The following is a 15674-nucleotide window of genomic DNA, read 5'->3' on the forward strand; positions in this document are numbered from 1 at the left end:
GCATGTCCATTCATCTTTAAGCAATCTCCAGACCAAGTTCCTCAATAATACTTTTCTGATAAATGCCAAATCAATTAAATTAATATGACATAAATTTTATAATAATTATTTATCAGAATTAAAATATTTTATAATTATGACTATACTCATATTAAAACCTAGTTAGAAATTTAGATGTTTTATTGTCGCATAACTAATAGTGTGATCAGATTGCATGTTGCTTCATTTTGATGTTGCATGACTGATCGTGTAACTAGTCGCAAATCGTGATTTTAAATCACTGAAATATTAGCTACTAGTTTTGTCATAAAACAGATGTTGCAGTCGCATATCGCATAACTTGTAATGAACAATGTTTTGGGCACGAGTCACTTTGACATGTGCAATAACAAAACCATAATTATTCATATAATAAAATTAGAACTTACTATATGTTTTTAAATATTCCGATTATTTTAGTATAACGGCTTCGTATCTTGTGCCTCCTCATTAACTGTGATGGGCAAAGAGATGCCGCTCTTTGTGACTGTCTTCGCTGGCTAGGGATAGGGGTGGGCGCAATACCGGTATTTTGTTTTTTTACGTATACTTGATACTTGGTTTATCTTGAACGAGTAATAAATTTTTTGACTTGTACTTGATTTGTCAGAAACGAGTACTTGTTATTTCGAGTACTTGTCCAAATATATGTTACTTTTCTTGTTCGATTACTTGCTACTTACAAATATTTATTAATTACTTGGATATATTTTCAAATTTCTAAAATTTATTTGATAAATAATATTTACTTGGATATATTTCCAAATTTCTAAAATTTATTTGATAGATAATATTTTACGAGAGAAAGTTACGAGAGTTTATTTTATTTACTCGACTTGGTAAAAACAAAAAAATTATTTTAAATAAAATATTTGCACCTAATATAATATGGAATTCGATAAGAAAATATTGTTTACTTCTTACAACAAAAAAATATTTGTTTAGGGCTTTAGTTTTTATGGTTTAGTTATCATTTTTAGTCGTAAAACATGTAACGAATAATATCAAAGCGAGTCGTAATTTTTTTTGTGATACTTGTTACTTGCCTTGTACTTGCAAGTAGCAAAACTCAATGCCTTGATACTTGACTTGGCAACGACGAGTACTTGGAAAAAAAAAAGGCAAGTATGGATCAAGTAGCGGATATAAAGCAAGTAACGAATAATTGTGACCAGCCCTGATTAGGGATTGGGAATACGATATAAAAGTATACCACTATCTAGCTCCAATATAATATGATATGATAAGCCATTTTTTATCAACAGGTCGAACCAAATTAATCAAAAGAAGCATATCACTTTCAACACCGTAAGCCGAGAATTGCGGGTGCAATAGTAATTTAATTTACCTAAAGTATCGTCAAAAATTGGCGGCACTTAACTGGTGTGGGATACTGCAAAGTACAAACTTTTGTAGCCAAAGGAGTAAAAGTTCTCTTTTTTTTTTTGCTAAAATAGCAGTAAAAGTTTTAAGTGGTAGTATGTGCATTATAGTCTAAAAATAAAAACTAAACTGATGGTATACAAATATAGATGATGTAATTAATAAGCTTAACTGAGAATTTCAGTCTGAGATAAGTTATAAAAAAACTTTTACCTTAGAATGAGCTGAACTGAGGTTAAAAATAAAAAATAAAAAATAAAAAATAAAAAAATAAATTTTTTACCCAAAAAAAAAAAAACTGAGGTTAAAATTACAGGAGAAGAACCAAAAAACACTATCAACTTATATATAAATCCAACGGGCCAAAACACTTTATTCAGCCCATGAGCCCTGGATCCCGAGAAAAGATACGACGTCGTTAAACACTGTCGGTGTCTGAGTGAGAAGCAAAACAAGGACTTGCAAGTTTCACATGGCCCTTCCCCCTACTTTCAAGTTTCATAGTATTTTTTTTTTTTTTTTTTTTTTTTTTTTGTTTTTGTAGACTAGGATGGGTTCGGGCCTTCGGCCTTAGTCCCACCCCAGGCCCGGGGCCGGCCGGCGCTGATACCGATAACATGGCGTAAAGCACCCCTCCCCATGGGAATCGAACTAGGGGTGCAATGGAACCTACTCCAAGCACTAAACCACTAGCCCAACGCACCTTGGGTTCAAGTTTCATAGTATCACTACTCTCTCTTCTTCATTCCCAGTAAAAATTAAAAATTCACATTCGAAGCTTCTTCCCTCTCTGGAATTTCATTTTCAGGTAAAGTCCCCATTTTTATTCAGATTTTGTTTGTGATTCTTCTTATTTAGTATACCGGTTTGATTAAATCTCTGCTAATTGCTTAAAGATTTGTTCTAATCACTTATACACTTACTTAGATCCGATAAAGATTGTGATTTTTGGTTCAAGTATAGAAATTTAATACCGTATACTGTTTTGAGTAATGGTTTATACAAAGACCAACACTCAAAAACGAAAACAAATCTTCCATAAATGTGAATAAATTGAATTTCAATTGACTCTATGAAATCTGAAACAATTAAGTAATATATCAACCGAATGACTAATGTCACATTAATGTTAAATTGGAAAATAAAATAAAAGTTATTTCCTTTTAATTAAAAAAATATTGCATATTTTTTTTTGCAGGTAAATATTGTGGATGGTCTCGCCTGAGGCATCGCATTTCCAATCATCTCCGATGGCAAAATACGCCGGAGCAAGAGCCAGACCGGTCATCTGTTTCAACGACGTCGTTCTCTTCCTCGGCGGAGCTTTTATGTCTCTCATCCTCGTCTGGTCTTTCTTCTCCTTCTCAAACTCCCCAAACCTCACCTTCTCCGCCGACAAAACCGACGGCTCCACCAAATGCACTCGCGGAATCGATATGCGGTACGATCCAACCGACCCGGTTTTCTACGACGACCCGGATCTATCCTACACAATCGAAAAACCGGTTAAGAACTGGGACGAGAAGCGAAAACGTTGGTTAGAGCTACACCCCTCGTTCATCCCCGGATCCGAGAACCGGACGGTTATGATAACCGGTTCTCAATCCGGTCCGTGTAAAAACCCGATCGGAGACCATCTCTTGCTCCGGTTCTTCAAGAACAAAGTCGATTACTGCCGAATCCACGGCCACGACATCTTCTACAGCAACGCGCTTCTCCACCCGAAGATGAAATCGTTCTGGGCGAAGCTCCCGGCGGTTAAAGCGGCGATGATTGCTCACCCGGAGGCGGAGTGGATCTGGTGGGTCGATTCCGATGCTCTCTTCACCGACATGGATTTCACTCCGCCGTTTCACCGTTACCGTAACCATAACCTCGTCGTTCACGGCTGGCCTGGAGTTGTTTACGATGATCGGAGCTGGACGGCGCTAAACGCCGGCGTTTTCCTCATCAGGAACTGTCAGTGGTCGATGGAGCTGATTGACACGTGGACAAGCATGGGCCCGGTGAGTCCTGACTTCGCTAAGTGGGGAGAGATCCAACGGTCGATATTTAAAGATAAGCTGTTTCCGGAATCGGACGATCAGACGGCTCTGATCTATCTGCTGTTTAAACACAAAGAGGTGTATTATCCTAAGATATACCTCGAAGGAGAGTATTATTTCGAAGGGTACTGGTTGGAGATCGTACCGGGTTTAGCCAACATAACCGAGCGGTATCTCGAGATGGAACGAGAGGACGCCACGTTGCGCAGGAGGCACGCCGAGAAAGTGAGCGAGCGATACGCTGCGTTTCGAGAGGAGAGGTTCCTGCGAGGAGAAAGCGGCGGGAAAGGGAGTAAACGGAGACCGTTCGTCACGCATTTCACGGGGTGTCAGCCTTGTAGTGGGGACCACAATACGATGTACGACGGTGACACGTGTTGGAATGGGATGATCAAAGCCATTAATTTTGCTGATAATCAAGTGATGCGTAGGTATGGGTTCGTACACTCGGATCTAGGCAAGACCTCCCCACTTCAACCTGTACCGTTCGATTATCCTGATGAGCCCTGGTGATTTTTTAAATGAATTTTTTCCTATGTGGCTCTTGTTGTGTGTTTAATTTTGTTTTTGAACGCTTTAGATGGTGGTTTTATAATTTTATATGAGTTTACTATTATAATCTATGATTTGAGATCTTTTTGAGTAATATAATGATTATTGTAGGGCGTATGAGATAAAGAAAACAGTATCTTAGTTGTACTTTCTTTACTTTTCCATAGAGTGAGCCATGATGAGTGGGATTCTTCGATTTGTTGTCTTCTATCACTTCTCTGTATTTTAGATTGTACTTGATTTCTCAATCACCACTAGTCTTTTTTTTATAAAATATAATACTTTATATAATGTGCATTGTAAATATTGTTGGGCCTCGGAAATCTCGCCCCTTCTCCAGGCTCCAGCTATACAGAAGTGTCAATTGGGCTCGGTACAAAACTCTCGCAAAATCCGTAAATATTTAAGGTGTCCCAAGAAGGCAAGAAGTGAGTAGAGAATGGTGGTTACCTGCGAGGGAGGTATTTAAGTTTGATCTTGGCTTGCGCGGAAATAATTTATTCTATTAAAATATGAGTCACTATTTAAGTTTGATCTTAGTTTGCCCGGAAATAATTTATTCTATTAAAATAGAAGTCACAATTTCTTTTTATGTGTGATTTTTTTTCTAAAATTAACTTTCCCTAGAAAATTATTTCATTTATTTCTATTGATATTTTGGCATCATTAAAATATCAAATCTTATATAATCAACACATATAACAACTTCACCTATAAAAATGTCATAATTTTATTTTTAATTATAAAAATTATGTTGACAAAAAAAATTTAACCAAATCTTAATAAATTTTTAAAAAATATTTTTATAAAATAATGCATTAATTAATTTCGTAATTAGTCGTATAATATTATGACAAATTAATATTAATTAAGATTTTATTATAAAATAAAAAATAAAATTTGTATGTTATTTTCATAAACTTTTAATTACAGTCTATATTATATTAAAATAGAATGACTATATGAATTAAATATAAAATTCTATTAAATTGATAAATGAACTTATTTTATTTTTAAAAATTCATTTAAAATATCATGCACCATTAAGGCAGGTAAAAATTTGTAATCTATGTATAATATCTACTAAAATAATAAGTCTAAATTATTTAAACATAAAAATATATTTACCTATAAATCATGCTATATACTAAAATTATAGATGCTAATGGATATTTTTTAAACACAACAAGGAAATATAAATGATCTTGAACAAATATCTGTTCTATAGTGTAACTATATAAATTAAAAAAAATATTTTGTATGCAAATTGTAGAATTAAAAAGATATATTTTGAAGGGGTTATATTTGATTATTTATGATTATGAATTTATTATACCAAAATTAAAATTATATTAGTATATAATAATAAGTAATAACAAAGTAAAATGAATAAAACAAATCTTAATATATCGATAATGTCAAATAAAAAACATAAAAAATAAGATTATAAAATTACATTATATATAATATTAAAATATAAATCATATATTTAAAATTTTTACGATTATATTAAAGCTATTCATTTATAGATGTGCGGGTAAAGCTCTAGTTTGATTTATATTCTAAATCCCGACCTGACCCTAACAGAGTTATTAGGAGTTCGGGCTTTTCGAGAAAAATTTCTAATCCTGATGTTATACTGCCCTTTTCACCATTTAAAAATATAAGTGTTCACAAAAAATCAATTTCAACTTTCTGTCATTAAATACAAAGTCAGTCCAAACTTTTTTTCTGACAAAAGTGTGTGTTTTTATACAATTTAAAAATTATATTATAAGCAAACTAAATTTAACGAAACTTAAATAATCAAATATAAATTAAAACTATATATAAGAGACAACAAAATTTATCGCAAACGCAGTCAAACTTCCACACTTTATATTCTAATGGAATACATGTTTTACACGAAGAATAAAACACAATTTATCGAATTTATAATACAACTCTTGTAATAATTTATAGTAAAATACATAAATAGTTAGAGTTTAGATTCGCAATATAAAACAATATGTCAATATCAAAAATGATTTAATTGATCATAATAATGATACAAAATAAACTGATATGTACAATTTCAGGTTTTTTAACAAGTTCGAACTCAAACGAACTTAAACTCAAAATATTTGAAATCCAAATAGGCATAATCCGAAAGACCCCGTTTCTTGTTAGATTTATATAACAAAGCCCAAATTCGGTTATTTTTATGGTTGGGCAGATCAAGATTCTATCAAATTTAATTTTTGAGGTTTTAAGATAATTTTACTCGTGAAACTTATCTATCCAAAGCGAATTAGTAATAAGATGAGTGTGTTTGATATTAATTTTCTTATAATTTGTTTGATAATATTTCACATAACATAAGATAAAACAAGGTTCAACAAATAGATAGGTGGTAAGGAGACACTTTGCATAGGACTAGCGTTAACAATTATATGTTTATTAATTGTACATCTTATATTTGTATTACATATTTTTATATTTTATATGTTTATTTAGAAAATGACTTTGAAAAATATCTATTCAAAAGGAAATCAAACAAATTAGTGAGCTTACAGTAAAAAAACTGAAGAGAAAAAATATTATCATTTGTTATAGACAAGACAATATAACTAAATTAGTCATAATCCACTCTTATGTTATTTGAGTAAACCAAAACAAATTTGAGTCTGGTTTGAACTAATTTAGGATGATTTAAACTAAACGATATTTTATCCGTTCCGAAATGTAAGATGTTTAGAAGAAATTTGATGTTCTAATATGTAAGATGTTTTCATATTTCTAGGTAATTTTTTAACCTTATTAAAATCTATGTAACTAATCAAATTTAATAGTTTTAAATTGTAGTTGGTTAAATAGTTTTAATTTATAGTTTTAATAATATTTTTTAGATAAAAGATAAAAATTTTAATAAGTGTGTTTTACCTAGAATATCTTATACTTAGGAATGGAGGGGGTAATTGTTTATATCATTTTTAAAAGTCTTTTTGGTTATGATCGATTTGTAGCTTAGAAAGACAAAAAAAAAAGGCTTAGAAAGACAAAATATGCATCTTCTACACCCGAATAACATTGGTTAAAACAATGTTAAGAAGTCATATAAATGACCAATAAATGTCATATGATTCATAACACACATGTTTACCTTGAATAAAACACATGTAAAAGCCAAAGGTTATTCATATTGCTTTCCCACCTAACATTTAAATTAAAAACCAAATAACAAAGCACACACACGTTGAAAATTCAATTCCGCATTACACGATATTATTTTAATATTCTCCTGAAAGTCAAATCCGATTAAGCCGCAAAAGAAGATCAGAAAACGCTTGACCCACGCTTAAAAAGGTTTGACATATATACGCGCATACACACACACATATATATAAATATATGTACACACAAGCCATCAAGATCACAAACACTTATCTTCAAATCCTGATCAAATCTTTGTCTTGTAAACACAGAAAGTTCTTAAGCAATGGAAGCTACTTCACAGCCTTGTTTCTCTCATAATTACCGTAGATCATCTGAAAACTACAACTCATCGCTCCATTCGACACGAAAGCAACCAGCAAAGCCATGGAAAAGACCCGTAACAGCTTCGCTTCAACGAATGCATCCCAGAGTTTACCGAGTCGAGCCTGTGAACTTCAAAGAGTTGGTTCAGAGTCTAACCGGCGCACCACAAGATCATGAGAGAGATCAGGTGCATCAAGTTGAAACTAAGCCACTACTCAAGATGCAACACGGTCTAGTTGAGGTTAGGCAGCCACTTAAGATTTTCCATGAAACAACAACTCAAGAGAACCCAGTGGCGTTTGATCTGTCTCCTTCATCATCTCGTTTTTGGGAAGCTTTCCCTCTTCTCAGTCCTGCGAATCTATCAAGATGGTAGGAAAAAAGAAAACGAAAAAGCTTTCATTGATTGCAATTCTTGAAATTTATCGCTAGAAAGATGTATGTATAAGAAGAGAGAACACTTGTTACTGTTACATTACAAAACATCTGTTTTAATGAATCTTTTTCGCGCTCTCTATTGATATCAGTAGTTCCTTAGCTGCGACATGTGAAGAAAAAGCTCGTCTCTGCCTAAACCAGATACAGGCTGATGATGATAGAGTCATGTTCATCGAACTCAATGTTTTAGGGTTATAACTCCACTAATAATACCAGTAGACTAAAAAAATATTTAAGAAAAAATGGACCCAAAATTATATATATTATTGACGACTGGAAGCCCATGGCTTCTATAGCTTCTGTCAGAGCCGGACCTGGGTATTAGTCAAAATCCAAAGAGGGTGTTGTCTATATATATATAACTCTCTCTAATTTTTTGTTTAAAAGCTTCAATGTTCTCGTTGGGTGTTTTTCCTTTGGCCACTTTAATTTCGTCACATTACACAAACACAAAAGTCTACAGTACCTGAAAAAATCATCACAATATTAGGACAATCAAGAAAATTCTAAGAACAAACAAAAAGACCACATGTATCATACATTGTTGGGGCCAAACCAATTCTCACAATCAAGATCAATCTTCTAAGGAGGAGATTCTATGTACACTAATCTGAATGGAAAGTTTTGACATGTAAAGAAGATGGATATACAGGCCGCACAGACTGTTGAAGCTGTGAAAAAGGCAGGAAATAATGATATCTGGGTAGGCTGAATCAAGTCAGAAACACTTTATCAATGCTGCTATTGCCGAGCATAATGAATGGCACGAATTTGAGAAGCCTCAGGAGCCAAACGAAGGTGACTTGATACCAAACTTGATATCAAAGCCCAGTGTCCATCGACACCCTCCCATCATTGATATCGGGGAATGTCACGGAAACTTCACAAAAAGACAACATCGATCGACAGCTTCCTGTTATAATTCAGCACGCAGCAAAGCGTCGTATACCGATTGGAGAAAGGGTTAAGTCTAGACTGCAGTATGTACCCAGACATCTCAGAAGGTCTATTAGTGCTGCAAAGCTTGCTGGTTTTCCCAAGCGAGTGAAAGAGTTCATGAAGATGGATCTTTTGATGATGCTTATTACATCTCTCGTTTTGGTATGTTCTTCAGGGATTGGTATGTTTTTGGTATGCTTTTATTACATGTATCGTTTTTGGTATGTTCTTCAGGTGATCACTCAGAACCATGCTTTAATGCTTTTGCTGATTCAGATTGGGCAACATGCCCAGAAAGTAGATGTTCTATCACTTGGTACTGCGTTTATTCTTGAAACTCTTTGATCACTTGGAAGTCTAAGAAACATGATATGGTGAGTAGGAGTAGAACTGAGGCAAGGTATATGAGTATTATGGCTCATGCTACTTGTGAGCTTTTGTGGTAGCAACTTCTCACCTGCCTCCACATTGGTGTTACTACCTCAGCTAGCTTTTTTTTTCTGATAACAAATCAGCTATGTACATAGCCACAAATCCAGTCTTTCACGTGCGCACCAAACATGTGGAGATAGACTGCCACACGGTCCATGATCTAGTGAAGAACGGTTTCTTACGGTTTATGCACGTCTCTAGTGCTAATCAGCATGCAGATATCCTCACCCAACCTTTGCATCCAGGTCCATTCAACTCTATATTTGCTTGAATGTCTACTTCAAGTCTCTTTACTCCACAAGCTAGTTTCATTTCAGAGACTTGAGGAGAGTGTATTACTTGATATAGAGTGGGTATACTCTGGTTTATATTAATGGTTATTATTTGGTTTAGCTTCCTTTTACTAAACAAATGTATATATAGTGAACCATGTAAAAAACTTTACGATCAAGAAGTTTAATTTTATTTCACTCAATAATACATTTAGCATTCCAAAAAAATTATGCTTCCAAAGCCATGAGTCTCTTTTACAAAGCATGGCCACTGATCCACCTTTGGAACATGATAAATGTCTCGTTTGGTTTATACTCTGCTGTGTGTCCACCTCCCTAGCTCAAAACACCAGTAAACACATTCTTAGTGATACAAATTATGCAATGCTAGTAAAATGTTAAGTTGAATCAAGAAGACTTACTTTGATGGTCGCATATGTCATCTTATTGGAATAAGTTCTCGTGTATCTGTCAAAAAAGAAGGCAACAATGATTTTAATGTGAGTTTGATAAGCTTACAATACAAAAAGATAATGAACGAACAAGAGATGATTATATATACCCAGCGATTTGAGCTTCTATCATCCATGGCCTCCAGTCATCAATGATGGAGTAATTCAGAGATTTGATCCAAGCTTGAGTTCCTTGGAATGGCATCGTGATGTCATGATCACCACTGTTTATCACAAATCACACAAATTTTACATTCTTGAGTTTGTACGTAAGAGTGGTCAATCCAGTTTACGATATTGTTTAGGTATCTGATCTTAGGCTTTATAAAAACTAAAACCAAATGAAGTCATTTGTATTTTAGTTCAGATTGATGAAAATTCGGATTAGTTTCCAATTTTAGTATAGTTAAGAAAATAGAGTTAATTCAAACCTATAAATAAGAGATCGATATCCGCTGATGCTGTTATTCATATGATAAGGTACGCTGCTTATAATGTCTTGATTGTATGGAATAGTCCAGTTACATCGCTGCCAATGTCCTTTAGTCCCCTGTATTAACAGATCGTCAAAATTTTATTCTAGAAACTTTCTTTATATCATCAATGATCTTAAATTAAAGTTGGCATATACCTTTTCAACATGAAGAGCTTCGCGAACTCTCTCGTTGTTGGCCCAACATTCAATGAGATAATATAGATAATACTGTCAAGGCAACCATGTCTCAATGTTTCTATATCATAAATTTATACGTTCTATATATCAGTTGCTTCAATCGTTACACATGTTATACCTGAGACCTTTTTTAATGAAAATCATCTATGTATAATAACTGTACATAGCAGTATTGTCATTCTTTGTTACTCCATTTTAAGCAGATATATTTAATTTTACTATATCTACGATATTTTCTGTAAGATTTGTTCCCACTAACATTATGAACCTACGATATTTTCTGTAAGATTTGTCCCCACTAACATTATGAACCGAATAAGAGAAAAACAGATAAAAACCTATGGGTTTCCCAACCCTTTTAAATTGTCACTAAGATAGCGGAAAGAGGCATTACTTACATAACAATCAGGAGATGTATTTGATGAATTACTTTTGTCATCGCAATCTGGTAATAATATATGTTGTGTGTTTATTTTGTCAGTGCACTGCAGATAAAAATAATAATTAAATTTAGTTTAATGTTGGTATTTAGTACTAAAGAAAAAAAATTGATTTAAGTTCACAGTTTGTACCTTATGGTATTCTTCAACAAGTTTCAAACATTTTGTGTTACGTGGATCCACATTTCCATAATTTCCTTCGCAATTTCTCTTCAATGACTGTTAAAAAGATTGTGTAAACTGTTGTGTAATTTGAGGCTTCGCAAGTGATATAACTATACGAAAATAAAGATAACTCGGAATTAGGCTGCATATATTACATACCTCGTATAGTTCGTCAGAGATTAATGACATTCCATGTGAAAATGGAATACGATAGTTTTCTTCAATTTCAGGATGTGTTACTGGGTTTCCCAGCACATAACCCTGGTTTTTGTACAAAATATACAATTACGAACTTTTAGTTTTAGAAAAATGTACAAAATAATTAGAAGCAGTTAAATATTAATGACCTGTAGATTAATGAGAGGTTTGCAACATATATAATTTCCTGCATGCATCATAGTGCCAATATTGTTAAAACAGATACAATATCAGATACAATATCATATATAATTACATACCTTTTGAGATTTCTTGAACGAGAGCTGGAATAGTCTTGCCGGAATAAGAATCTCCGGTAACGTAAAACGGGTTGGAGAGAAACTGTGGATGCTTGCTTAGCCACTGCCAAAAAAACACATCTAATCTATTAAATTATACTAGGACCATGTTATTAATAACATCTTAACTAAAGGATATTCTCAATATACTCAAATAAGAAATCAAACAATTTCTTCAGCAATCATATAATAATAAAAATCAAACCCATTACTTTCGAAATCATAACAATAGAATATTCATTTTTTAACTAATAAGAATCCTAACGAAATCCTAAACAAATAGTAATACTCAATATCCCCATTATTAATCTGAAACAAAACCATGTGTCGTCTAAACCCTATCTATACTATATAGTACTATCAATCCCACAACTCTAACTACACACTGCAACCACACAAACTGAACTTCCATTTTTACGATGGTGCCTCCTAAAGATATTATAAGGAAATTAATTAAATCATATATAAACATTTCAAGAACACAAAATTTACAATGAAATTATTAATAATTCATATAAACCGAATGTTTAACACTAAACTTTTTAATATTATGTTTCAATTTTTTTTAAAACAATATGTTAACATAAGCCTTGACATAAAAACCAAGAACCGAACAAAAAATTCAAAATTAAAACCAAAGCGAATTCCATAAATAACTGAACGGTGACTATATCTTTCGACAGAAAAATCTACATTTTAAAATATGAACCGAAACTAAACCGAATACAAAACACCCAGATCTATGTTAGCATATGACAATTATCATTTCATCTAAATATTTTTTCACCAAAATAAAAGTATCAAAATAAAATTTTATACAAAAAACTAAAATTTTATAAAACATATATTCTCATAACTTATTTTATGTTCAAATTTTCTTATAAATAAAAATATACCGCCTGCGCGCAGGTTAAACTCTACACACTTAAATCTTGGTGTTTTAATTGATAACCCTCGCAGAATACCAAGAAAATCCTAAACCAGTTCAAATAAAAAAATATAAGAATGGGCTAGGCTTAAATGTGATGGACTACATCAGCGAAGGCAGTATAAATTATAAAAGCTTATCCGTATACACAGATGCCTAGGCAGAAGTTGGATAAATGTGTATTTTACCTGTACGTATATAATATGTTATGTATACTATAAATACTTTATGCTGATTGTGTTTATGTATGTGAAGTTGAAATCAATATATTTTAATTTAAGATAACTGGATAAAAAATATATTTCAGAAATAAAATTATGTATGTAAATTTTTTTAATAATATATGGTTTTAAATATATAAAAACAAAAACATGCTTTTAGACATATACAAGTACAACAGTTTTACATATAGATTTAAATATTTTATAAATAAATGAAATTAAAAAGATTTCTGTGAACAAATTAATAGATGTAGAAAAATAAATTAAATAATAATCAATGTAAATAATAATATTTAAAAAATTAATTATCTAATATTCTTAAAAAAATATGTACGCAAAATCCATCCAATCGTGCGTATAGACTGCAAAATTTCAACTTTAACAATATCCAGTGTTTGAATTGTTTTTAAAACCGCCTTAAGCATCGCAAAGCATAAAATTGGGACACTGACTCTATACACCGAGAAGTGTAACATATACAAGAGCTTTAAGAAGACACTTAAATTTGCCATATTACCTTTTGAAGAAACTCATGGATCATCTTTGCTTCATTTGTGTCACTAGTTTTATCAAGTGGAGTTCTTGAGTAGGAGAAGCCAGCTCCAACAGGTTGATCCAAGTATATTATGTTCGCCACCTGAAAAAGTGATCAAAATTAAAAATAGATCATTGGGTTTTCGATCGACTAATAAGCGTACTTTTTGTTACCTGTGTCCATGAATATGTAGAAGAGACCAAAGAAACTAGACTTCCATTGTAAACCTCAAACTTCAGACCCACAGGTCCTAATTTTTGGTTTTTACCACTTTAAAAAAAATTATTGAAAATTATGCTTAGTGAAAAAGATATTTTATAGATTTACCATTCTCAAAAAAAAGGCCTTCCAGAGAAGAGCATCCAGGTCCTCCGTTTAACCAAATAAGAAGAGGATCTTCTTTTGGATTCTTCTCAGATTTGATGAAGTAGTAGAACAATTGCACTTCCTCTTCCTCACCAATGCCGATGTACCTTTCGTTCAAAAGAATAGCAAACTAATAATTCCAAACTTAAACACACATTGGTAAAAAGAAACGAAACATTTTACAAACCCTGTTTCAAGCTCGAAAGGAAGAGGGCCTTCAAAACCGGGAAGAAACTTGACGATAGAGCCAGAATCAACATAATGACTCAAGACAAGTAGAAGTAGAAGATAAAGCTTTAGTGTCAAACTCATTCTCTTTTAATTTCTAAATATTGAGCCATTTACGGAATAAGATGAATTTATATACTGTAGGTGTAGCATTTTGCTAATACCCTTCTCTAGGCCTGGGCATTTTAACCTGGACCTTAAGACACGAACCGAAACCGATCCAAAAATACCCGACCTGGAACCGGATCGAAAATGTACAAGTATCTTTTGGGTCTAAATTTTTTTTACCCGAAAAAATCGAAACCGAAAAGAAATCGACCCGAATAGACCCGGACCCGGACCCGAAAAGAACCGACCCGAATAGATCCGACCCGATAAGAACTGATTTGTACCCGACTTAAAAACATGTATATCTAAAATTATGATGTTTTTGTGTTCTATTTTATATATATTATTTTATGATTTAGTTGAAATATTTTTTGTGAACAACATTTGTTATAACATTTTTTAAGTAATATAAAACTTTAAAATGTAAAATTTAGAGTTTTAAAATGTTTTATTTTAATTATTAATAGTTTCATTTAAGGTGTTTTGTAAAATTTTAGATATATATGACAAATGTTCAATTAAAGTTGATGGAATTGGGTATATCATGTCTTTTTCAGATCCTAAATATCCGAACCCGATCCGGACCCGATATGGACCCGAAAAATTACGGATATTTTATGGGTATTTTAATTATAGACCCGAACCGACCCGGACCCGAGAAGAATCGAACCGAATCTGAACCGAAAATTTCTAAGTACCTATTAGATCTAAATATTTAGGATCCGAAAAGAACCGGTCTGAACGCCCAGGCCCTCCTCCGTCCATTTTGAGGCACGTAGTCAGTGCAGCAACCATTCATCTCACCTAACAGTAATAATATTGTACAGCTCGTATCATCAGCACTGTATAATGACGAGATAGTGACAGCTGAAGCCCGTCTCAGTGTAATGGATTATATAGAAACTTTTAGCGTTAATAAAAAAGTGTTTTTAGTAAAAAATACGTTCAACTACAGATAATTTGGAAAACATTATTCAAGTAGAAATTTAATACAAAAACCTTTCAACTGATAGTTCATTTGTATTTTAAAATTCTTCAGTGTTGTTAACGAACACACTCGTCGCCGTCGTCGGTCCACTGTGAATAATGGGCGACCATTTTGAGAGTCACGTGGTTGGTGCAGCAACCATCCATAATATTAAGTAATGATAAGAGTGACAATTATTTTTGGAGTAATAATGTGAAAATGACATTGGAGAAACAAATAAAACTAATGGGAAATGGCAAATCAAACCAGAATAGATCTGTCTTCATGTATCTTTGTATTAACTTATCATTAGACACAATTATCCATATACCAATGAAAACAATTATAAAAAAATTGTATAGAACTCAAAAAAATAAAAATAAAGCCAATAATATTCGAAGAAATATTTTACATGTTATCCTATAGGAAAAATAAATTAAAAACAATTACCATTTGTTGATCTAAGTTTTTAGAA

At 32.6% G+C, this 15674-nt stretch overlaps 3 protein-coding genes across 4 annotated transcripts; 2 read left to right on the forward strand and 1 right to left on the reverse strand.

Annotated features, from left to right (window-relative positions):
- The first annotated feature begins 1898 nt into the window (after positions 1–1898).
- LOC106307185 (putative glycosyltransferase 7) lies at positions 1899–4181 on the forward strand. The gene is made up of 3 exons (XM_013744059.1): positions 1899–1918; positions 2138–2230; positions 2621–4181. The coding sequence occupies exon 3, from the start codon at positions 2634–2636 to the stop codon at positions 3978–3980; it is 1347 nt and encodes a 448-aa protein (XP_013599513.1). The 5' UTR covers positions 1899–1918; positions 2138–2230; positions 2621–2633; the 3' UTR covers positions 3981–4181.
- A 3241-nt stretch (positions 4182–7422) lies between these two features.
- Positions 7423–8055, forward strand: LOC106310391 (VQ motif-containing protein 29). Its single transcript, XM_013747624.1, has one exon. The coding sequence runs from the start codon at positions 7498–7500 to the stop codon at positions 7912–7914; it is 417 nt and encodes a 138-aa protein (XP_013603078.1). The 5' UTR covers positions 7423–7497; the 3' UTR covers positions 7915–8055.
- A 1710-nt stretch (positions 8056–9765) lies between these two features.
- On the reverse strand, positions 9766–14268 carry LOC106311700 (serine carboxypeptidase-like 10). 2 transcript variants are annotated; one of them, XM_013748955.1, is made up of 14 exons: positions 14084–14268; positions 13858–14003; positions 13704–13780; positions 13513–13632; positions 11808–11910; positions 11697–11734; positions 11509–11610; positions 11317–11403; positions 11143–11229; positions 10703–10774; positions 10503–10621; positions 10182–10295; positions 10042–10087; positions 9766–9955 (listed from the first exon to the last, which is right to left on the reverse strand). In XM_013748955.1, the coding sequence occupies exons 1-14, from the start codon at positions 14206–14208 to the stop codon at positions 9875–9877; spliced, it is 1317 nt and encodes a 438-aa protein (XP_013604409.1). In that variant the 5' UTR covers positions 14209–14268; the 3' UTR covers positions 9766–9874. The 2 variants fall into 2 exon arrangements, with proteins under 2 accessions (XP_013604409.1, XP_013604410.1); XM_013748956.1 differs by lacking the exons at positions 13704–13780; positions 14084–14268 and having other exon boundaries at positions 13858–13936.
- Positions 14269–15674: the final 1406 nt, after the last annotated feature.

Source organism: Brassica oleracea, chromosome C8, assembly GCF_000695525.1.
Source record: "Brassica oleracea var. oleracea cultivar TO1000 chromosome C8, BOL, whole genome shotgun sequence".
In the NCBI taxonomy this organism is placed as follows: Eukaryota; Viridiplantae; Streptophyta; class Magnoliopsida; order Brassicales; family Brassicaceae; genus Brassica; species Brassica oleracea.